The 23010-nt window shown below is 51.5% G+C and overlaps 1 protein-coding gene across 1 annotated transcript in view; it reads left to right on the top strand.

The window, feature by feature from the left end:
• Positions 1-15981, top strand: part of PLOD1 (procollagen-lysine,2-oxoglutarate 5-dioxygenase 1) — a 29543-nt gene extending 13562 nt beyond the window's left edge. The window contains exons 7-19 of the mRNA XM_068985618.1: positions 571-668; positions 1975-2076; positions 2630-2761; positions 4669-4790; positions 6676-6780; positions 7588-7713; positions 7993-8134; positions 9056-9169; positions 10166-10231; positions 10863-10967; positions 12425-12571; positions 13368-13493; positions 15110-15981. Of these exons, the coding sequence (XP_068841719.1) occupies positions 571-668; positions 1975-2076; positions 2630-2761; positions 4669-4790; positions 6676-6780; positions 7588-7713; positions 7993-8134; positions 9056-9169; positions 10166-10231; positions 10863-10967; positions 12425-12571; positions 13368-13493; positions 15110-15265 (1541 nt within the window). The 3' untranslated portion in view covers positions 15266-15981. The remainder of the gene's footprint in view (positions 1-570; positions 669-1974; positions 2077-2629; positions 2762-4668; positions 4791-6675; positions 6781-7587; positions 7714-7992; positions 8135-9055; positions 9170-10165; positions 10232-10862; positions 10968-12424; positions 12572-13367; positions 13494-15109) is intronic.
• Positions 15982-23010: the final 7029 nt, after the last annotated feature.

Below are 23010 nucleotides of genomic sequence, written 5' to 3'. Positions count from 1 at the left end.
CATAGGAAGCAGAGAGGCCATTTAACCCTTGAAACCACAAATGCTTGTGGCCTGGTCCCAAGTCAGTGGCTGGTGATGATGTTGCTTAGCCACTATTTTGCTGGATGATCTCAGGCAAGACACATACACACACCCTTGGGCATCTGTTTTCCCATCCTTAGAAAAGAGAAATTGGACCAGATCGTTGATTGGTGATTTAATGGGGTAAATGGACCCCTTTGAAAGTCTGAGAAGACCTCTGGGTCCCATCCAAGCGATGTGCAGAGACATCACACCCTTTGGTCTGTGGGTTCTGGGAGTTCATGAGCCTGGGTTAAGAAACTGGGTCCAGACCTCTTCTTGGGCGGGTCAGGGGCTTGCACAGAGGGGCTCCCCTCACATGATCACTCACCACAAAAGGCCTCCCTGCCAAGCGTCTTCTCAGGCCTCTGGGAAAAAGCCCGTCTGCATTTTATAACTGTCAGACAGAGCAGTCCTACCTGCTGTCTTATGTGCAGACTGTCTGGGTCAGAGCCCAGAACTTGGCCTCTGGCCCTGTTGCTGGACAGGTCTCTGTTTTCTGACCCACAGATGAGGTCGTGCTCAAGTTTGAAATGGGCCAAGTGAGAGCAAGGAACCTGGCCTACGACACCCTCCCGGTCCTGATTCATGGCAACGGGCCCACCAAGGTAGGGAAGGACCCCAGCCCCAGGAGAGAGTCGTGGGGGGAGAGATCCAGAATCCGGGGTTGTGCTCTCACTGTGACCGCAAAGCTTCCCCTTGGGTTTGGGGCCACCTACCTGGGACATGCTCACTGCCTCTGTCCTAACATCTGAGTTCAGGATGGTGCTGCCTCTCCGTACCGGGATGGTCAGTGATGCCCTGTCTGTCTCTGCTGGACCACAGAGGAGGCACTGTCCCCATCCAGGCCTAGGCGGGGCTGCCTTGAGTCATCTGTACTCTGCCACCCCAGGGCAGGCTTGTTCCTACATTCAACAAACATTGCATGTTTGCACCAGGGCGTGAGGCCTCGCCAGCCCTGAACAGGACAGAATGTTCCCTGTTCTCCCAGAGCTGCAGGAGGGGCAGGGGTGCAGGCCAGCCTCCCCTGGCCCTTGAGGGACAGGTCCCTGGATCACAACTGGTTTCTAGGAGTGTGGTCCTCAACCACTCCTTCAGAATCAGGTGGACGGGAGGGGAAGGGGAGTGTGTTTAAATGCAGATTTCCTGATGCCACCCAAGTGCATGTGTGCGCAGTTGCTCAGTTGTGTCCCACTCATTGTGGCCCCATGGGCTGTATCCTGCCAGGCTTCTCTGTCCATGGGATTTTCCAGGAAAAAATACCAGAGTGGGTTGCAATGCCCTCCTCCAGGGGATCTTCCCAACCCCCAGGGATTGAACCCACGTCTCTTGTGTCTCCTGCATTGGCAGGTGGACTCTTTACCACTAGCTCCACCCACACAAGAACTGCAATTTTGAAATGTCTGCGGGGGGTGGGGGCCAGGAGTCTGCATTTTACACACTCCCAGGAGGTCCACAGGGCTTTCCAGGTGGCGCTAGTGGTAAAGAACCTGTCTGCCAATGCAGAAGACGTAAGAGACGCGGCAGGTTCAGTCCCTGGGTTGGGACGATCCCCTGGAGGCAGGGCATGGCAACCCACTCCAGTATTGTTGCCTGGAGAATCCCATGGACAGAGGAGCCTGGCAGGCTACAGTCCATGGGGTTGCAGAGTCGGACACGACTGAAGCGACTTAGCACACACAGGCGGTCACAGATGAAGCAGCACCAGAGTCTGTGTCCTCCCTCCGCCCCCCTCAGAGCAGGTTTGGTCATCTCCAAGGGCAGATATACTCTCCAAGACCCGCCCTCAACAAAGCCACATTCTTGCCCTCTTTGGGATGGCAGAGGGCTGGGGTGCAGGTCCCCCTCCTTGGTGGTGGCTGGGGCAGGAGTGGGGCTGGTCTGGTTTCACTCATATCCCTCATCTCCTGACAGCTGCAGCTGAACTACTTGGGCAACTACATCCCGCGCTTCTGGACCTTCGAGACGGGGTGCGCCGTGTGTGACGAGGGCCTGCGCAGCCTCAAGGGCATTGGGGTGAGGCTGCTGGGCCTCGGGGCTCTGTCCTTGGGTGGGCGATGGGGAGGGGTTCTGGAAGAGACTCTTGCATCTCTGGTGGGCCGTAAAGCGGTCACCTCCCTCCTCGCCCTCACCCAGGCACCTCCTCCTGGAAGCCTTCTCAGATTGCACATGGCTCTGGCTTTCTGGGAAGCCTAAGTTCTGGTTTCTTCTGCCTGGTCCTTCAGGCGCCTTTGTAGCCCTCTCCCCATCCCATGAACCTTACTCCTCATTCATGGCCCATCTCAGACCTCATGCCAGCCAGGCTCTCTGACAGTGTGCCGTCAACCCGTCCTGGCTGGAGTCTGGACTCACACTGCACCTGTCCCCTGCAGGGACAGCCTCCCGCTGCATCCCTGCTGGTCCCATCCCCTGCCCCCTGCACACCCTGCTTGGAGCTCCTGCCCAGGCCCCTTTCCTGCTAAGTCCTGCAGAGCCTCTGACTGCTAGTCCCTCTGGCCATCCTCAGGGCTCAGCAGCCGCTCCATGGCTGGACATGGCTGGACTCTTGTGCCGCCCTCTCTCCCTGCAGGATGAAGCTCTGCCCACCGTCCTGGTCGGCGTGTTCATCGAACAGCCCACCCCGTTCCTGTCCCTGTTCTTCCAGCGGCTCCTGCGCCTCCACTACCCCCGAAAACGGTTGAGGCTTTTCATTCACAACCACGTGAGTAGCAGGCTCTCGGTGGGCTCACCATGTGGTTTGGGTCAAGGGTCCACCCCTGCAAGACACCCTGAGACCTCTGAGGAAGTGATCAAGCCAGGGTTATCTGAGCCAGATGGAAGTGGGCAGTAGGCTGTATTCCCAATCACTGGGTTGATTCTGGAGTCAGACTGGCTGGATTTGAACCCCAATATCGCTGCTTATATTAGCTGTGTGACCTTGAGCATCTTATTCAACCTCTCTGGGCTTCAGTTTTCTCATCTATTAGGTCTATTCAATAGGGATACTATTAGTGCTGGCCACATGGGATTCTACAAGGGTTAAACAAGTTGACCTCTGAAGCATGAAGACAAGTGCCTGATGAATAGGAAGCACATAGTAGGTGCTCTTAGCTGACATTGTTATCATTATTTCCCTTCCTGCTCCAGTCAGTCTTTCATTCCTCCCCTCTTTTTTTTTTTGGCCAAGCTGCAGGACATGTGGGATCTTATTTCCCCGACCAGGGATCAAACTTGTGTCCCATGGAAGTGCTGTGTCAACCACTGGATCACCAGGGGAGTCCCAGTCTTTCCTGATTTGATCTGGTGATAGTTAAATTGGCTTTCATTCCTTGAGTATAATACATTCTGAGGAGTCAAGGGGCACCTGAAGGCCTGCTACTTTGTGAATCCAGGCCTGGAATAAGTATTCTGAGCTCCCTGCCTTGCCAGCCTCTCCATTCCAGCAGGATAACGTCCCACATCTCAGCTTTGGCTGAGAGAAGCCAAACATGCTCTTAAGTCCTGCCTGCTGTCAAGGCTCTTTGTCTTCCATAGCGTCTTAGCTGTCCTCTCTATGGTCACCCTCTTCCGAGACCTCTCGGCCCTGACTGTCTGCACCCCACCTCCAGGGACCTATGGGCCCCGACTTAGCTCAGTTTGTCTGTCTCACAAACATTCAGCTGTCCTTCCTAAAAACAGGGGAGGATGTAGACCCTGCCCTTGGGAGGCTCCCAGCTTCCCTGGAGTCATCAAACCTTACATGCATAAATTGTGACTTTGTGTAGAAAAAGAGAATTGTCCCAGATGGTCTTTAAGGACCTACTGTGTGCTCTTGTCTGACTTGTCAACTCCTTGCAGTGACCCCATGGGGAGACAGGATTGCCCTCTCATTTTACAAGGGAGGAAACTGAAGCTGAGACAGGTGAAGTGACTTGTCCAAGGTCATGCAGCTCACTGGAGCAGATCCAGGCTTCGCTCTGAACCCTGGGTTTGTTTTTAAACACCCTGCTCTTCCTTTTTCCCCATGCAAGGGGCTCCAGGTATAAACTTTTTCCAAGTGCTGTTTGAACATTACCTGGAGTGTTTTATAGCAAAGCAGAACCCTGGGCCATACCTTCGACCAGAAGAACTGGTCATCATTGACTGGATGTGGGGCCTGTGGGGTAAGGGGCGTGTCCTGGTGACAGAGGCTTTAAAGAGGCCTGTAGAAGTGACTTAGCAGTAGCAGCAGACCTAGTCTAGTCAGGGGAGGATGGTCAGAGGCTGGCTTCCCAGGTGGCACTAGTGGTAAAGAACCCGCCTGCCAATGCAGGAGACATAAGAAATGTGGGTTCGATCTCTGGTTCAAGAGTATCGAGGAAATGGCAGCCCACTCCAATATTCTTGCTTGGAGTATCCTGTGGGTAGAGCAGTTTGGTGGGTCACAAAGAGTCGGACACAACTGGAGTGCTTAGCATGCACGCACAGTCAGAGGTTGGCCAGGAAGGGCACTCCAGGCGAAGGTCTGATGATGGCAGAGTTCCAGGGAGCAAGTTCGAGCAGGTGGCTGGGGATGTGCCAGCAATGAGAGGGAGCAGCCTGGGGCAGCAGAAGACTCTGTGGTCCCAGGGGATGGAGCTTCATCCTCACCCTCCATCCCTTTGCCCCCAGGAGCAGCACCACAAGGCTCAGGTGGAGCAGTTCCTGGCAGAGCATGGCGACGCGTACCAGTCTGTGAAACTGGTGGGCCCCGAGGTGCGGGTGGCCAACGCAGATGCCAGGAACATGGGCGCGTGAGTTGAGGGTTGTGGCGGAGGGGCCGTGTTATCAGGAGCCCCAGGCGGGGAGACAGAGGTTCAGAAGGCTATGTGGTCTCCAGCAAGTCCTGCCCCTCCCTTGACCTCGATGTTCTCATCTCTCAAATGGGGAAATCATTGAGTCAACCTCAGTGCTCCTGGGGAGGGCTGAGCATTGTCATTTGGGTTCGGGAAGCAAAGGAGAGACAGAGGAAGGACTGGAGGGCCAAAGGAGATAAATGCTGACAATTGGAGAAACAGCCTGTGATTTATTTCCTTTATCATGGAAATAAACAAGTTTAATTTGTGTGGACTATAAAAGAATTAGAAAGTGCAGATCTGAGATTGGCAAACTCCTTATAAAGGCCCAGCTAGTAAATCTATGTAGATTGGCTTTGAGGGCTCTGCCGTGACCACTCAGCCCAGCTGTTAGAGCATGAATGAGCGTGGCTGTGCTCCAGTAACATTTCCTTTATCAGCACTGAAATTTGAAGTTCATGATTTTCACATGACTTCTTTTGATTTTTGTTTTCCCCACCCATTTAGAAATGTGAAACTGTTCTTACAAATTTGTGATTGCCACAGGGTGGGAGAGGGATGGACTGGGAGTTTGGGATTACCAGATGCAAACTGTTATATAGAGAATGGAAAAACAAGGTCCTACTGTGTAGCACAGGGAACTATATTCAATATCCTGTGATAAACCATGATGGAAAAGAATATGAAAAAAATGTATATATATATATGTGTGTACAACTGAATCACTTGGCTGTATAGCAGAAATTAGCATTGTGAATCAACTATACGTCAATAAAGTAAATTTGAAAAAAGTTCTTGGGGATTCTCTTAGTAGTCCACATGCTTCCACTGCAGAGGGGCATGAGTTCGATCCCTGGTCAGGGAACTAAGATCCCGCATGCCGCTTAGCACAGTCAAAAAAAGAGAAAAGGGTCAAAACCCCAGGCAGTGAGCTAGATTTGCACTGTGCTCCATAGTTTGCTGAGCCTGGCGCCAGTAAACAAAAAGAACATAGATTTTTAAGAAAATTTTAGCTATTATTGATTTACAATATTGTGCTAGTTTCAGGTGTACAACTTCGGATTCTTTTCTATTAAAGGTTATTACAAGGTACTGAATGTCATTATCTTTCTGGCATCTGGCACCCAGTGCCCTGAAAACCTTGGCACTGGGGAGAGCAGGCCCACAGGCAGGTTCCTACACGGCTCGGTGCTATGGTGCTATTATTTACTGTGCTGGACAGTAGATCCTTGTTGTTTATTTTTTGTATATTATTGTGTATCTGTTAATCCCATACTCCTAATTTATCTCTCCCCTTCCCCCTTTTCCACTTTAGTAACTGTATATTTATTTTCTATGTCTGTGAGTCTATTTCTGTCTTGTAAATATGTTGGTTTGTATTATTTTTTTAGATTCCACATACAAGTGATATATGATATTTGTCTTTCTGTCTGACTGATTTTACTTAGTGTGAGATTTTTAAAGCTTTTGGTGTAGGTTGCCAGACTGTCCTCTGGAAAGGCAGAGCCGGTTTACCCATAGCACTGAGTAGCGTAGGGGCCTGTCTGTGGCCTGCTTTCCCTAGTGCCCAGGTTTTCAGGGCACTGGGTGCCAGATGCCAGGCTCTGGGCCTTGTCTTGACAGCTTTGTAGTCCAGGGGTTGGGTCTCAGAGTCGGGAGGGACCTCGAGGCGGCTGGTGCCAGCCTGCAGCAGGGCTGACCTGAGCTCCCTAAAGACCCTTGGCTGGTACCTGGTGATGAAAGACATGGGCAGCGGCGGGGACTGCAGGTGCAGGGATCCTGGGTGGTGGGAAGGCTGGCACCAGCACCCTGACCCCGATGACCCTGTGTTCCCTCCCCACAGGGACTTGTGCCGGCAGGACCGTGGCTGCACTTACTACTTCAGTGTGGATGCCGACGTGGCCCTGACCGAGCCCAGAACCCTGCAGCTGCTGATCGAGCAGAACAAGTGAGGCTGTGGGTTGGCCGCAGCTGGCTGGCAGGCAGGCCCGCAGAGCCAGGGCTCACGATGGCCCTGGACCTGAGTCTGGGCTTGGGGTGGGGGCCCCTCCCCTGCCTGTCTCCTCCTCCACATTGGCCTCACCTGTGACCCTGGGCTTTTCCCAGCCTGGCTATCTTGTCTTTATACACACACACATATATTATTAATTTATTTTTAACTGTTCTGGGTCTTCGTTGGTGCACATGGGCTTTCTGTAGTTGCGGCGAGTGAGGGCCACTCTTTCTGCAGTGCACAGGCTTCTCATTGCAGTGGCTTCTCTTGTTGCAAAGCACAGGCTCTAGGCGCATGGGCTTCAGTAGTTGCACTCCACAGCCTCGGTAGTTGTGACTCGTGGGCTCCAGAGCACAGGCTCAGTAGTTGTGGTGCTCAGGCTTAGTCGCTCTGCAGCATATGGGACCTTCCTGGACCAGGGATCGAACCTGTGTCTCCTGCATTGGCAGGTGGGTTTCTCATCCACTGTACTGCCAGGGAAGTCCTGGCTACCTTGATTTAGTCTAGGATGTTCTCTACCTCCTGGTTCCAAGCTCCAAGATGTCCCACCCCCTACCCCCACCCCTCCTCCTCTGTGCCTTTCCTGGCTGCTCTGTGAAGGGCAGAGGTAGCTGGCACCAGATGGGCCAGACCCCACCCCAGGCCCTACTCCAGGGAGGTCCTTGCAGGTTGAAGGCGCTCTCCCTCCCCTTCCCCACACCTGAACCTGCCCCAGTCTCCTCTCGGGCAGAGGGACTCCCTCTGAGATGCTCCCTTCCCCAGGAACGTTATCACCCCATTGATGACCCGCCATGGGAGGCTGTGGTCGAACTTCTGGGGTGCACTGAGTGCAGATGGCTACTATGCCCGCTCCGAGGACTACGTGGACATCGTGCAGGGGCGGCGTGTGTGAGTACCTGCAGGATGGGGGGACACCCTCCTCTGTCTTCCGCCTGGCCTCTCCTCCCTCAGTATTCCTGTCCTTCTTGTGCTCAAATTCCTGCTGAACTGAAGCAAGGAAGACTGCAGTCAGACACCAGAAGGACTTCCTGACAGTTATCCTGGGGCCATGTGCCCAGAGTAGGGGAATCAAATCAGCACCATCCTGCCCTCCCAGCCTGTGACTTCCCCCTTGTCTGACCCCTGACCCCCAGCCTTTGACTCTCCATCTTCCCCTCTCTCCCTTAGGGGTGTCTGGAATGTACCCTACATCTCAAACATCTACCTGATCAAGGGAAGCGCCCTGCGGGCTGAGTTGCAGGAGACAGACCTGTTCCACCACAGCAAGCTGGACCCCGACATGGCCTTCTGTGCCAATATCCGGCAGCAGGTTAGCTGGGCTGGGCAGTCAGAAGAGGCCCCGTTGATGGGGAAGACGAGTTACCTTGTTCCCATGGGCCCTGTGGCTTCTGAGATCCCAGAAGGACTGCTTACAGGCTGCCAGGCCCTGGTCGGGGCACTTGGGGGCCCAGGTATGAGGGCTGCCCCTCGGGGTCTGTAGGATCATTTTAGTAGACCCAGTTATCACACTGTCTTTCTCTTTTTTTAAATTTTTGTTTACTTATTTGTGGCTGTGCTGGGTCTTCATTGCGATGCAGGCTTTCCTCTAGGTGCAGTGAACAGGGGTCACTCTCTAGCTGCAGTGCCTGGTCTTCTCATTGCAATGGCTTCTCTTCTTGTGGCTCCCGGGCTCTGGAGCACAGGCTCAATAGTTGTGGCGCACAGGCTTCGTTGCTCCATGGCCTGTGGGATTTTCCCGGACCAGCGATTGAACCCACATCTCCTGCATTGGCAGGTGGATGCTTTACCACTGAGCCACCAGGGAAGCCCTACACAATCTCTTTTATGTACGTTTCAACAGAACCTAAAGAAAACTGAACTTTCCACCTTTACTCCAAGTAATGTGCCCAAGAGACGCCCTTACTGTTTCCCTGTGCCCCACCCGATACTATTTTGTGTTTTTTTTTTTTTTTTAATGTGACAGCAGGATGATGTTTTCCTTGTGCCCACAACTCACTCCAGGATCAGAACTCCATCCTTTTCTTTTGCGCGTTCATTCTTTCACTCCTATTCAGTCCTCCAGGAAGTCTTCCTTGATTGGCTCAGGCCTTGGGCACTTGGGAAATGGAGTGACCCACACTGGGTTGTGAATTTAAATATGGTGGGTAGAGGAGGCCTCAGTCTTGCCCACTGCAGGGGTGGGGTGTGCAGGAGAAGGGAGGCCCTCTTCCATCCAGCCTCTTCTCCCCAGGATGTGTTCATGTTCCTGACCAACCGGCACTCCTTTGGCCACCTGCTCTCCCTGGACAGCTACCAGACCACTCACCTCCACAACGACCTCTGGGAGGTGTTCAGCAACCCCGAGGTGAGGCCCCGGGTGGGTGGGCAGGCATGGGAACAAAAGGGACCTCTGTGATCCTGTGACCTGAGGCACCTCCCTCCCAGAGCCTGACCTTGGCTGGTCTGGGACCCCATGGGCCCCCCTGGCTCCCTCCACCCCAGAGGGCTTGTCAGGCAGGATTCCGGTGTGGAGAGGAGAGTGTCTCTAGAGGCAGCGCGATCTGGTGGAGGAGGGACCGGGAGTTACAGGCTGAGGTTTGTGGTCCAGCTGTGACAGTTAAGCCTGTCCACCTTTGGGGCCTCGGTTATCTTTTTTTTTTCAGGCAAGGCTTTATTGGGACCCCCTCTGCAGCAGTGGGGAGTGAGAACTAACATCAGGTTCCCTTGCTCACCCCTGAGGAGGGGTGAGCTTGTTCCTTCTATAGGGTGAGAGTTGGGTTGTGTCCAGGGGTCCGGCCGGAGCAGTAGCTTAGGTATTTTGCCCTCTGGTGTTGAGTGCAGAGGGCATGCTCAGTACGCTGCTTTTGTTCCCAGCACCCTGATTTTGCTCTTGGTTCTTGAGAAGTGGCAGTGAAGGTTGTTTAGTCCTTCCGTTATCTTTTGGCCAGAATCTGTGGGGCCTCAGTTATCTCAGCTCTAAAATGGGTGTGCTGTCCCAGCCTGCCTCACCTCTGAGGGTGCTGTGCTGATCAGAGGAGGAGGAAGTCTTGACAGCATCACTAGATGTTGCAAGCCTGTGGCTGATGTGGGCACAGGCACATACCTGCAGGCAGACCTATACACACAGCACACACATGTACACTCACATGCAAACATGGACTCCCATGGACATACTTGTGTGCCCAAACAGCTCACATGACCCAGCGGGCATAGGCACATACAGGCTCCCCTACTCTCACCCCCACTGCTCCTGCACCCCACCGGGCCTGGGGGGCAGAACTCCCTCCTGGAACAGCCCGTGCAGGTGAGTCCCAGCTGGCCCAGGCTGGCCCGAGGACCCGAGCTCCCTCTCTCCCCACAGGACTGGAAGGAGAAATACATCCACGAGAACTACACCAAGGCCTTGGCGGGGAAGATGGTGGAGATGGTAAGGCCCCAGCACCCTCTGCGAACAAAGCTGCTGGATTTACACCCTGCAGCGGCTGCGGGGAACAGACGGCAGAGCAACAGGGCCAGCTGACCTGGGGGAGGAGCAGGAGCCCCCTTCCTATGCTCTGGTGCTGCTTGGGGCGAGGGAATGCACAGTGGGGTGCCCCTGCATCTTGCTGGCACTTTGTAGCTGGAGTCTTCGGGGCGGAGGGGCCTGAGGCATCTTCCCTGGCCAGAGCAGGAGAGAAGAAAATGTCCCCAGCTGTGGTCTCAGCTGTGGACTGTGGGCCTAGAGTGAGAAACAGATGCTTCCTTCTCTGCTTCTCCTGGAGCCTGTGGCCTCTGCTTCCTGGATTTGCATATTCCTTTCCAGGCTTCCGCAGCTCTGTGACCTTGGCTGAGAAGGGCCAGCTCTGAGCTCTGCTTCCTCCTCCCTTCAGCAGCCTGCTGACCTCCTGCTCCCTGGGGACACTTGTGGGGAGACGGAGGGCTCACAGACTGGGGTTTGGGACTGGACATAGGCCACGAGGGGCCTTGCCTGCAGCAGGGTCTGCAGAGGGCCATGGGGGCAGCAGGAGGACGAAGTGATGCTTCTCTGGACCCTGTGACCGAATCCCCGCCCTCCTCAGCCTTGCCCGGACGTCTACTGGTTCCCCATCTTCACGGAGACGGCCTGTGATGAGCTGGTGGAGGAGATGGAGCACTACGGCCAGTGGTCCCTGGGAGATAACAAGGTGGGGGTCCAGATGCCTGACTGCGATGGCAGGGTGCTGCCCCTCCCCCATGCCTGCCCTCGGGGCTCTTTTCTTGACAAGCTAGCCAACCTCTCTGGAACTCCTGGAGATGGAGGCATTGGCAGGGGTGCCTGCAGACACTTAGGAGTAGAGGGAGTGAGAAATGGGATGGAGTGTTGGTCTTCAAGTTGCCATTGCTGCTGGGTGACTTAGAGCTGCCTTCGTCCTGAATTGCTAGGTTTCCAGTTCCTGGTTTGTCATTAGAATGATTTTGCTTCCTTCCCCAGATTGGGCATGGAGATGGGGGAGGAATGAGATAATGTGGGATGCAGAAGGATTTGGAAGTGACAGCAGTGTTAAGATCACCAGACACCAGTGTTAAGAAGCAAAGGGCATGGTGCATGTGACAGGCTGTGCATTCCCTGAAGGAGGAATTCATACCTGCAAGCCTCTTAGAAAGTTCAGGCACCATTTTTAAAGGCACGTGAACCCCTGGGCCTATATGCCGCCGGGACAAGCTAACATCTGGGCTAGCAGCTGGACTAAGCATGGTTCATGGTTCTGCCCAATTGATATACTTGGTGCCAGAGCTCATCTCCAGAACCCAGTAACTCAAATAGCCCACATGGGGGGTCTGATGAACCCTTGTGCTCCAGCGACCCGGCCAGCACTGGGGCTCTAGTACCCCAACTAACCTGTGGCCTCTGTGTTGGTTTTCTGTGCCGTGTAACAAATCACCACATAGCTTATCAGCTTAAAACAATGCCCATTTATTATCTCCCAGTCTCTGTGGGTTGCGAGTCCGGCTCAGCGTCTCACAAGGCTGCAGTCCTGGTGTCAGCCGGGACTCGGATCCCATCTGAAGCTTGGGGTCCTTTTCCAAGCTCGTGTGACAGAACTCACATCCTTGCAGCGGCATCATTTCAGGCAGCTTGCTTTATCTGGGCCAGCAGGACACAAAATCTCTGTCTTCCAGACCCTCCTTGAAGGCCCACCTGAGATGATCTCCCTTTGGATGAACTCAAAGGCGGTAGACATTACATTAATTACATCTCCTGAATCCCTTCACTTTTGTCCTGTAACCTAACCTTATCCCATCAGGTTCACAGGTCAAAGGGAGGGGATTTAGACAGAGCATGTACACCAGTGGGGGCTTCCTGGGTGGCTCAGGGGTAAAGAATCCACCTGCCATGCTGAAGACACAGGAGACGTCAAGGGTTCTATCCCTGGGTCAGGAAGATCCCTCGGAGGAGGGCATGCAACCCACTTCAGGATTCTTGCCTGGAAAATCCCATGGACAGAGGAGCCTGGCAGGCTACAGTCCGTGGGGTTGCACAGAGTCAGACACAACTGAAACAACTGAACAGGCCCTACACCAGGGAGCTGGAATTCATGGTGTGTGTTGGGGGGTTGGATCTTAGAATTCTGCTTACCAAATTCTCCTTGGTCACATCTAGGACAACCGCATCCAGGGTGGCTACGAAAACGTGCCAACCATCGACATCCACATGAACCAGATCAACTTTGAGCGGGAGTGGCACAAGTTCCTGGTGGAGTACATCGCCCCCATGACGGAGAAACTCTACCCGGGCTACTACACCAGGGTGGGCACGCCTGGGGTGCAGCCGGGATGAGGGTGTGGGATGGAGTGGTTGGGGTTTGCGGGCGAGGAAGGCGTTCCCGGCTTGGGGGAGAATCTACTGAATATTTAGTCTCCAGGAGTGGCGTCTCCTCCCTTCAGGGGTGAGGCTAGGCCCCCGGAAGGTGGGGCCTCAGGAGGCGGGGTCCCGGGAGTCATCTAGTTGGTAAGGGGAGGCCATTCCGCCTCCAGCCGGGACTCACTTTGCATCCTTTTCTGTGTACTTAAATCCTGCTCCAGAGGCTCCTATGCTAGTCCACCGAACAAGCCCGTTAGCTGGCTTGCATGCCCATTCCTTTAGCTCCTTCCCTCGTGTGTCTGGCTGCCTTTTTTGACTTTTTCCCTCCTTCACTCAGTCACCTCCTCCTTGTTTACCCTGGTTTTCTCCAAACACCTGCTCTGAGTGTGCCAGGGCCTTGCTCCCAAGGAATCACCAGCCAGAAAGAGTTGTGAGGGTTACGTTCATTTCCTCTCTTCTCTTCCTCCCACCCCCGCCCTCCATCTCCTCCTCCTGCTCTTCCCTTCCTCCCTCCACATCCTCCCTTTCTTTACTTTTCCTTCTCTTCCTTCCCTTCCATCCCATGTTTTAATTGAGAACCTTGTCTGTGCCAGACACCGGAGAACACAGCATAAGCAGATCTGCCGTCTTGGTCGACTTTGCAGCGATTGGATGAGGGGTCCCTTCTGTGCACCCCTGCCTTTCCCAGCATTTGGGGGCCTCTCTCTAACTCCAGTTCTCTTGTCCTGCTTCCTTGGCGCAGGCCCAATTTGACCTGGCCTTTGTCGTCCGCTACAAGCCCGATGAGCAGCCCTCGCTGGTGCCACACCACGACGCCTCCACCTTCACCATCAACATCGCCCTGAACCGGGTTGGAGTGGATTATGAGGTGAGCAGGGGGCACCTTGGGCCAGGGGCGGGCCAGGGGCAGGGGCTGATTGGGGAGTAAGCAGCTCACGGGGTGGCCAGTCAGGGTATGCCAGTGCTAGAGAACCCTAGAGAGAGGGTGCCTGGTGCGTGGAGATAGCTTATTGGAAGAGGTGGACTCAGAGCACAATTTGGTTGGGGGGAGAAAGCTTTAGATACAACAGAGCAAGGATTTGGGATGTCTGGGGGCCAGACTGGCTGGGCTTGGGTCCTGCCTTCCTCTCACCAGCTCTGTGTAATGTGTAACCAGGTACGTTTCTTAGCATTTCCCTCATATATCTTAGATGGGAAAACCTAGAGGACCCCCCTGTAGAATTGTGAGAATTAAATGAGCTCATCCAGGTAGTTGCTTATGTGAATCCATAATAAGTAATCAAGGAAAATAATAGCTATTTTAGTAATAAAAAGTTTAGGGTTTTCATCACTCTTGAAATAAGAGGGCAGCTTTGGAAATGGCAGGACAAGATCAGAGCAGGTGTGGGGCACAGGCTTGTGATCAGAGGGGAGGATGGGGAAACCAGGAAGACAAGAGGGTGCGGAGGGAGTAGTTGGGGGCCTTAGGGCCCCAAGGAAGGGCCTCTAGGTGTGATCAGCTAGGGAGATGACCGTTTATTCACCATTTACTTCTTAAGCTGCTATTTTCTTTTAAAAGTCTTTGTGGAATTTGTTACAATATTGTTTTTACTTTATGTTTTTGTTTTTTTGGCCATGAGGTATGTGGGATCTTAGTTCCCTAACCAGGAATCTAACTCACATCCTCTGCGTTGGACAGCAAAGTCTTAACCGCTAGACTGCAGGGGAAGTCCCAAGTTACTATTTATAAAAGTTTCTGGGGACTCAGCCCTGGGCAGGCATTGTGAAGGACACCCATAAAACACCTATCATTTTTTTGAGAGTTTACAATATATCAGGGGTTTTCATAGGGGACAGTGTTCCCCTCTTAGCAGACATTGGCGATAACTGAAGACATTTTCAGTTGTCCCAACTATGAGGGTACTATTGGCATCTCTTGGGTAGAGGCCAGGGGTACCCAGGACAGCTCCCCCATAAGAAAGAATTACCTGGCTCATGTGATGATAACTGTACAGCAGTGTAAATGTACTTATTATCATTGTATACTTGAAAATGATTATGATGATAAAGTTTATGTTATGTGTATTTGCCACAGTTAAAAAATAATTATCTGACCCAACATGTCCATAGTGCTAAGGTTGAGAAACCCAGCCCTAAGCTAGCTCTTACTTGTATCTGCTCGTTTAATTCTCACAACCCTGTACAGTTTAACGCCTATTTTCCAGAAGGGCAAACTGAGGTTCAGGTTGGTCACAGAGTCACTGCCCAGTGCTGCCTGCCTCCAAGGCCAGTGCTTCTGATTCCTTGCTCTTTGCAGAGTGTCTCCCTTAGGCAGCTCATGGCTGTCGCTCACAGGGCATCCCCGGGCAGGCTGTACTGAGGGGCCCCTTGGCTGTGATGGCTCAGATGGGAGAATGGGGGTGGGGGTGAGCTGGGGGGAGGGCCCGTTGGCCCGTTGGGGAACTGGCACTTCCTGTTGGGTAATTGACACTTCCTGTCTCGCAGGGTGGGGGCTGTCGGTTCCTGCGCTACAACTGCTCCATCCGAGCCCCACGGAAGGGCTGGACCCTGATGCACCCCGGGCGACTCACACACTACCACGAGGGGCTCCCCACCACCAAAGGCACTCGCTACATCGCAGTCTCCTTCGTCGATCCCTAACTGGCCGGGAGTGGCCACCACGGACCTTTTCCTCTTGGTCAACAACCACTACCCAGCAGCCTCCGGCGCCTCGGGGCCCAGGGAACGAGGATCCAGCCTCCAGGCTCTTGACCTCTTACTGCTTTTGAGCCACCTTCGGAGAGATGGGGCCGCAGGCCAGAGGCAGAGCACAGCTCCTTGGCTGGGACCTTCCTGGTGCTCTGGATGTCTTCCGGGGAAAAACTGTTCACTTTCACTGCTTTGTAGCAACTGGTCTTTTCTCACCCATCTTCCTGAAAAACCCAGTCCCACTTCTTCTGCTTCTTCCAGGGGGCAGTGCTTGAGCACAACAGGGGCTGACCCAGCTGCCCAGAGAGACTCTAGGGGTGAGAAGTCACACCCCAGAGCTTCTCCCCAGCAGAGCTGCAGCCTTGGGGCCTTCTGCTCCAGGGTTGACACTGAGACCTGGGTCAGACTCAAGTCCCCACATGACCGTGGGACTGCAGCAGCCCCATCCTCCCTGGCTCCTATCATGGGAGCAGAACGCTGTCCTTGGAGATGGTGACTCGGAAAACCTCCTGGGAGACAGGAAGTGCATGGATGTCACAGCTCCATCCTCTGCTTGACCTTTGCTGGGGGTGGGGCAGAGCAGGGAGTGGTGTATCTGCACACTGCACTGCGTCATCCTGTCCTGGATGCCTCTGGAGAGAGGGACAGACAGAAACAGCGTTCCTATTAAAGGTCATTCAAACCACTGAGTGGGAGATGCTGGGGTAGGCGGGTGTGCACGTTTCAGGGCGGGTGTCTGCAGGAGAGGTTTTAATAGCGAGGAAGGCTGGCTGTGTCAGCAGATTGGGTGACTTGGGTCTCTGTCTCATTTGTACATTTCATAAACCCTCCATATGAGCCAGGCCCTGCTACCTGGGGTGCATGGTGTCATCTCCCAAGATCCAAACCAGGTGTCACTCTCCTCTGAAGCCTTTGCTGACCCTTCTTGTACACATGAACATCAGGGAACAGAGAACTTCTGGTGGTCCTGCCACACCCTGGGCAGATTTGTAGCATCCATAACATGTCAAGGCATTTGTTAATGTTATGAAGTGTTAGTTGCTTGGTTGTGTCTGACTTTTTGTGACCCCACGGACTGGAGCCTCTCTCCATGGGATTCTCCAGGCAAGAATGCTGGAGTGGGTAGCCATTCCCTTCTCCAGGGGATCTTCTTGACCCAGGGATTGAATCTGGGTCTCCCGCATTGCAGGCAGATTCTTTACTGCCTGAACCACCAGGGAAGCCCATTTATTAATCATAAGTGCCAGCCTCTGTCCACCTCTGCTGTGGGCTGACCATCATGCATGTCAGGCACTCAGCATGCAGTCTTCTGGGGTGGGGACTAGCATTGCCTTTTTATAGGTGAGGAAATGTAGGCTTGGAGAGGCCAAGTAATTGACCTGAAGTCACAGAAGTAAGTGCTAAGGATGGGGATTTGAATATGATTTCAGTAGAAATCTGGTCCCTGCCCCACCCCACCTCCTAGGTACCCTGTAGTCATGGATGGGGACAGAAAAAAAACCAAAATGCTTTTGTGCACTGTGAACCCAGGATGATAAATGTCACAATGGCTGTAAGAACTGTGGAGAGCTTAGTTTTTCTAGGTGGTTTTTGCCCCCCCAGGGCCATCTGGCAATGTCTAAAGGGATTTGAGGTGGTCACAACCTGGGAAGGGGGTTGGAATGCTGCTGGCAGTAGTGGGTCGGGGCCAAGAGTGATCCTAGACATCCTACAAGACATCCCGGCCTCCAACAAAGACTTGACCCCAATACCAGCGGTGCTGAGACTGAGAAGCCTGCTGGTTGTGCTTTAGTCGTTAAGTTGTGTCCGACTCTTGAGACCCCATGAACTGTAGTCTGCCAGGCTCCTCTGTCCATGGGATTCTCCAGGCAAGAATACAGGAGTGGGTTGCCATTTCCTTCTCAAAGCTATCTTCCCAACCCAAGGATCAAACCTGGGTTTCGTGCATTGCAGGCAGATTCCTTACCAACTGAGCCATGGGGAAGCCGAGAAGCCTGCTAGCAGATGCCATTTAAGCTGGGCCTTGGAGGGGGAGGAGGTTTCCAATAGGTAGAGACATTCTCCAGGTCAAGAGATGGAGCTGTCAAGGCATAGGCGGGACTGAGAAGCAGGTTGGCTGGTATGGGTGATGTGGAGGGGATCAGATTGCAAAACCGATTTTCTGTGGCTAAGGAGAGTTGGACTTTATTTAGTTGGAGTCATTCAAGGCTTTTTCATATGTGTCCTGAGGAGATAGTTTTTTTTTTTTTAATTAAAAACGTTGAAGTATAATTCATTTACATGTTTCAGGAACACAGCAAAGTGATTCCATTATATATACTTTTCCACTATAGGCTATTGGGCTTCCCTGGTGGCTCAGTGGTAAAGAATCTGCCTATCAAGCAGGAGATGTAGGTTTGATCCCTGGGTTGGGAAGATCCTCTGGAGAAGGAAATGACAACCCACTCCAGTATTCCTGCCTGGGAAATCCCATGGACAAAGGAGCATAGGGTCACAAAAGAGTCAGACATGACTTAGTGACTGAACAATAACAAGATTATTACAAGATATTGAATATAGTTCCCTGTGCTTTACAGTCAGTCCTTGTATACAACAATAGTTGTGTTATCTGTTAATCCCAAATCCCTAATCTATACCTTCTCTCTAAAAATAAGTTTTTATTTTAAAATAACCCATGGTGAAGGGGCTTCCCAGGTGGTGCTAGTGGTAAAGAACCTGCCTGTCAATGCAGGAGACCTAAGAGACGGGACTACAATCCCTGGGTCAGGAAGATCACCCTGGAGAAGGGAATGGCAGCCCACTCCAATATTCTTGCCTGGAGAATCCCATGGACAGAGGAGTCTGGCAGGCTACAGTTTATAGGGTTGCAAAGAGTCAGACATGACTGAAGCAACTGAGCATGCATGCAGTTCATGCACTGTGAATTCAAACAGTGCAAATCTTAATCTCCTTCCCACCTCTGACCCCCAGCTTTCTAGTTCTCCCCAGAAGTGACATGTCTGTTCAGTTTCTTGGGTGTCCTTTCTGAACTGGTCTGTGCTATACAAGTGTGTGTCTTAGGGTTGCTTTTAAGTGTTAACCTTTTTCTGATGCCAAATGCAATTCATGTCCACTGTGGAAATGTCCGTCAAAATAGAAATAGGTAATGTGGAAGAGATGTCCTGCAGTTGTACCCCACCCCTGCCCTGTGCCCTGACAATCACACCATCAGCCAAGTTGAGGGAGTCTGGTCATTGGAGGCCTCAGAGCTTGATGCAGTGCTTCAGAGAGAAAGTAGGGTGCTGGTTGGAGGCTCATGCTAGAAGGCTGGGGAAGGATACCAAGGCTTCTGCAGTGGCTCAAGCAAGTGACCAGCACCTTGGCCAGAGCTTGGTGGAAGGAATGGACAGGACAGATGCTTAGGAGGGAGAACCTTCAGGCCTCCTCAAAGAAGGGAAATGGAATTTATTTCATGCCCTTGGAGAATGGACAGTTCCCTTAGCCAGGGAGTTTGGAGGAGGAAGCAATCAGACAGCTGCTCTATGAAGGTAGGAGTACAGGTTTGGAGGCAGGGTCTGGGTGTGGCCTCACAGTCCAAAGTCTGACTCTCAGGAGGGGAGGCTACTAGTTCAGTTAGGACAGAAAGGGTAGAACAGCTCCTTCTGACCTCACTGGGAGCTGATAAGCTGGTCCAGTTGTTATTCAATTGCTGAGTCATGTCCAACCCTTTGCAACCCCATGGACTGCAGCACACCAGGCTTTCCTGTCCTTCACTATCTCCTGGAGTTTGCTTAAATTCATAGCCATTGAGTTGATGATGCCATCCAACCATCTCATCCTCTGTCACTCCCTTCTCCTCCTGCCCTCAATCTTTCCCAGCATCAGGGTCTTTTCTAATGAGTTGGCTGTTCGCATCAGGTGGCCAAAGTATTGAAGCTTCAGCTTCAGCATCAGTCCTTCCAATGAATATTCAGGGTGGATTGCCTTTAGGATTGACTGGTTCAATCTCCTTGCTGTTCAAGGGACTCTCAAGAGTCTTCTCCAGCACCACAGTTTGAAAGTATCAATTCTTTGTTGCTTGGCCTTCTTAATGGTCCAGTTCTCACATCCATACATGATTACTAGAAAAACCACAGCTTTGACTATAAGGACTTTTGTTGGCAAAGTGATGTCTCTGCTTTTTAATATGCTGTCTAGGTTTGTCATGGCTTTTCTTCCAAGGAGCAAGTGTCTTTTAATTTCAGTCCCATGAAAAGTATGAAAAACATTGGTCCAGAGGCAAACAATTTGTCTATTGAGGTATCTGTGGCAAGATTATACCCTAGAGCAGTGCAGTCCAGTAGAGACAATGTTGGCTTTCCATACCCAAATACCCATTTGCACATGGAGGGAGCTGTTCTATGCCATTTTATATAAGGGACTTGAGCATCTGAGGATTGTGGTACCTGAGGGAGATCCTGGAACCAATCCCCTGCTGATACCGAGGAACTACTGTATAATATGAACCATAAATCGGAGTGTTTTTCCTTAAACTCCACACAATATTCCACTTATGACACTTCTGGTCACCAAATGTGTGTGGGTTTTCCCCACACCAAGCATCCTCCAATTCTGAGTAGACACAGAAAGGGTGTCCTACAAATTTAACTCAATTTTGACACTATTTATAAAGAAGGCTGAGTGCTGAAGAACTGATGCTTTTGAGCAGTGGTCTTAGAGAAGACTCTTGAGAGTCCCTTGGGCTGTAAAGAGATCAAACCAGTCAATCCTAAAGGAAATCAACCCTGAATATTCACTGGAAGGACTGACGCTGAGGCTGAAGCTCCAATCTTTGGCCACCTGATGCAAAGAGCCGACTCATTAGAAAAGACCCTGATGCTGGGAAAGATTGAAGGCAGGAGTAGAGAACAACAGAGAACAAGATGGTTGGACAGCATCACCGACTCAATGGACATGAGTTTGCGCAAGCTCCGGGAGACGGTGAAGGACAGGGAAGCCTGGTGTGCTGCCATCCGTGTGGGGTCGAAAAGAGTCAGACACGACTGAATGGCTGAACAACAAAGCATCAGATCCCATAGACTAAGGGCTCAGTCCCACCAGACTGTCCCCACTTCAAATGCCAACAGCAAGTCCAAGTTGTCACCTGTGCTTCTGACTAACCATTTATAAACTAGAGATTCCCATGATCCCTCCCCTCTCAAGTTTGATTAAATTTACCACATTGGCTCACAGAATTCAGGAAGATAGTTTACCTACTAGATTACTGGTTTATTATAAAAAGATATCACTTAAGAACAGCTAGGACTTTCCATGGGCTTCCCAAGTAGCTCAGTGGGTAAAAAAAATCTGCCTACAATGCAGGAGACACAAGAGATACAGATTTGATCCCTGGATGGGGAAAATCCCCTGGGTAAGGACTTGGCAATCCACTCTAGTATTTTGCCTGGAGAATCCCATGGACAGAGGAGCCCAGCATCCATGGGGTACCAAAGAGTTGGACACGACTAAAGTGACTGAGCACAGCATAGCACAGGACTTTCCTGGTGTCACAGTGGATAAGAATCTGCCTGCCAGTGCATGGGACACAGGTTCGATCCCTAGTCCAGGAAGATTCCACGTGCTGCGGAGCAACTAAGCCTGTGTGCCACAACTACTGAGGCCGTTCACTAGAACCCAAGAGCAGCAGTACTGAAGTCCTCATGCCTAGAGCCTGTGCTCTGCCACAAGAGAAGCCACCACAATGAGAAGTCTGCACGCTGCAACTAGAGAGTAGCTCCCACTTGCTGCAACTAGAGAAAAAGCCTGTGTAGCAACGAAGACCCAGCACAGCCAAAATTAAATAAATAAATGAATAAAAAAATTTAATAAAAAGGACAGCTGGATGAAAGATACATAGGACAAGGTATGTGGGAAGGAGTGATGAGTTTCCATGCTATTTCTGGGTGCACCTGCCTCCCAGCACCTCCCTGTGTTCACTAACCTGGAAGCTCTTTAGACTGTAGTTCAGGGCTTTTTATGAAGACCTCATTATGCAGGTATTAAAGCATGCAAGTAGCTAGATATCAGCAGAGCAAGCGCGAGCCAGATGGCAGAAAACCACACATCTGTAATGGTCAGACAAAGAAAAGCAGAAACCTCCAGACTGAGAGGAAACCACGCATTTTGGGGTGATAAGTGTACTGGAGGCAGACAAAGAAAGGTGAGAAAAGGTGGGAATCTCTGGTGTCTAAACCTAACCTGTTGCTCATTATGTCCTCATTACAATAAAATCAGCCTTGCAGACAAGAAGTACCCATTACACACTGATGCCACAACACTTTCAATCAAGGTTAAATAAGGACAAAAATCCCTCCTCCCCTCCAGAAGGTGAAGCTGGAGTGAAAATCAGGGAATATGACCCCTAAGCCTGCAGTTCCAAATGAATATTCCACCCTTTCATTTGTATGTACCACATAACTGGCTTGCTAAGAAAACTCAGGGCAGCTACTTGCCTGTGTCTGCTCTCCCTTTGAGAGCGTGATTGATGAGCGATAGTCGCTCAGTTATGTCCGACTCTTTGGGACCCCATGGACTGTAGCCCACCAGGTTCCTCTGTCTATGGGATTCTCCAGGCAAGAATACTGGAGCGGGTTGCCATTTCCTTCTTGAGACTGTACTTTTGCTTAAATAAATTCTTGCTTTTCTTTCTTAACCTCCCTGTATCTGAATTCTTTCTGTGACAAGAATTTTTCTTTTACTGGGAATATAGACACAGTTGATTAAATCATTGACCATTAGCGATCAAGTCAATCTCCAACTCCTCTCTCAGGAGGTGGAGCAGGGTGGCAGGGCTGAAAGTTCCAACCCCTCTAATCAAGAGATTGGGTTTCCCTGGCAACCAGCCCCCATCCTTAGAAGCATTCCAAAAGTTGTCTCATTAACATAAATTCAGTTGTGGCTGTAAGGTATAATTCATAAAAGACAGTCATTTCATCTTTATCTGAATAGCTCTGAAGGTATTTCATAAACAGAGGACAAAACTAAATATAACAAATGATGCCCCTGTGGCTCTTATATAGGTAATTACCAGGTATTTAGGAGCTCTGTGGCAGGAACAGTGAATGAAGACCAAATGAATAATTATTATAAACCACAATATCACAGCGAGCCAGTTGTGTAATTTTAGATTTTTTAGTAGCCCCATTTTAAATAGTAGAAGGGAACAGGTGAACTTCATTTTAGTAGTATATATCATTTAACCCAATTTATCCAAAAATACTATATCATTACACACAACATAAAAATATGAGATCGTTGACATTCCTTTTCCTACTGAGTCTTACACATCTCAGTTTGCACTGGCAACATTTCAGGAGCTTGCTTGTGCCACATGGCTAGGGGCTACCATACTGGAGAGCACAGCCTTGGAGCCTTCTCTGCCGTCGCTGAGGCCACCAGGAACCTGTTTACTGCTGTGTCCCAATACCTGGCACATAATGAGGCCTAGTGAGCTGCCATATGTGAGCTGGGGTAATCTCCCCTCTGAGCCAGCTGGGGCTGCTGTGAAGGTTAGAACGATATACCCTGGGTACCCTGCTCAGTGACTGTTGCTATTCTTACTTCCTCAAAGTCAGGTGAAGGGCGGCAGGCTCAGGCGTGCTTCCTGAATTTCTCTTGAGAGCTCTTCTCTACAATTACCAAACGCAAGCGTGGATTGCAGAGCAGACAGGCTCTGGCTC

This window comes from Capricornis sumatraensis, chromosome 14, assembly GCF_032405125.1.
Source record: "Capricornis sumatraensis isolate serow.1 chromosome 14, serow.2, whole genome shotgun sequence".
Lineage (NCBI taxonomy): Eukaryota > Metazoa > Chordata > Mammalia > Artiodactyla > Bovidae > Capricornis > Capricornis sumatraensis.
This window is presented reverse-complemented; position numbering and strand designations above follow the sequence as displayed.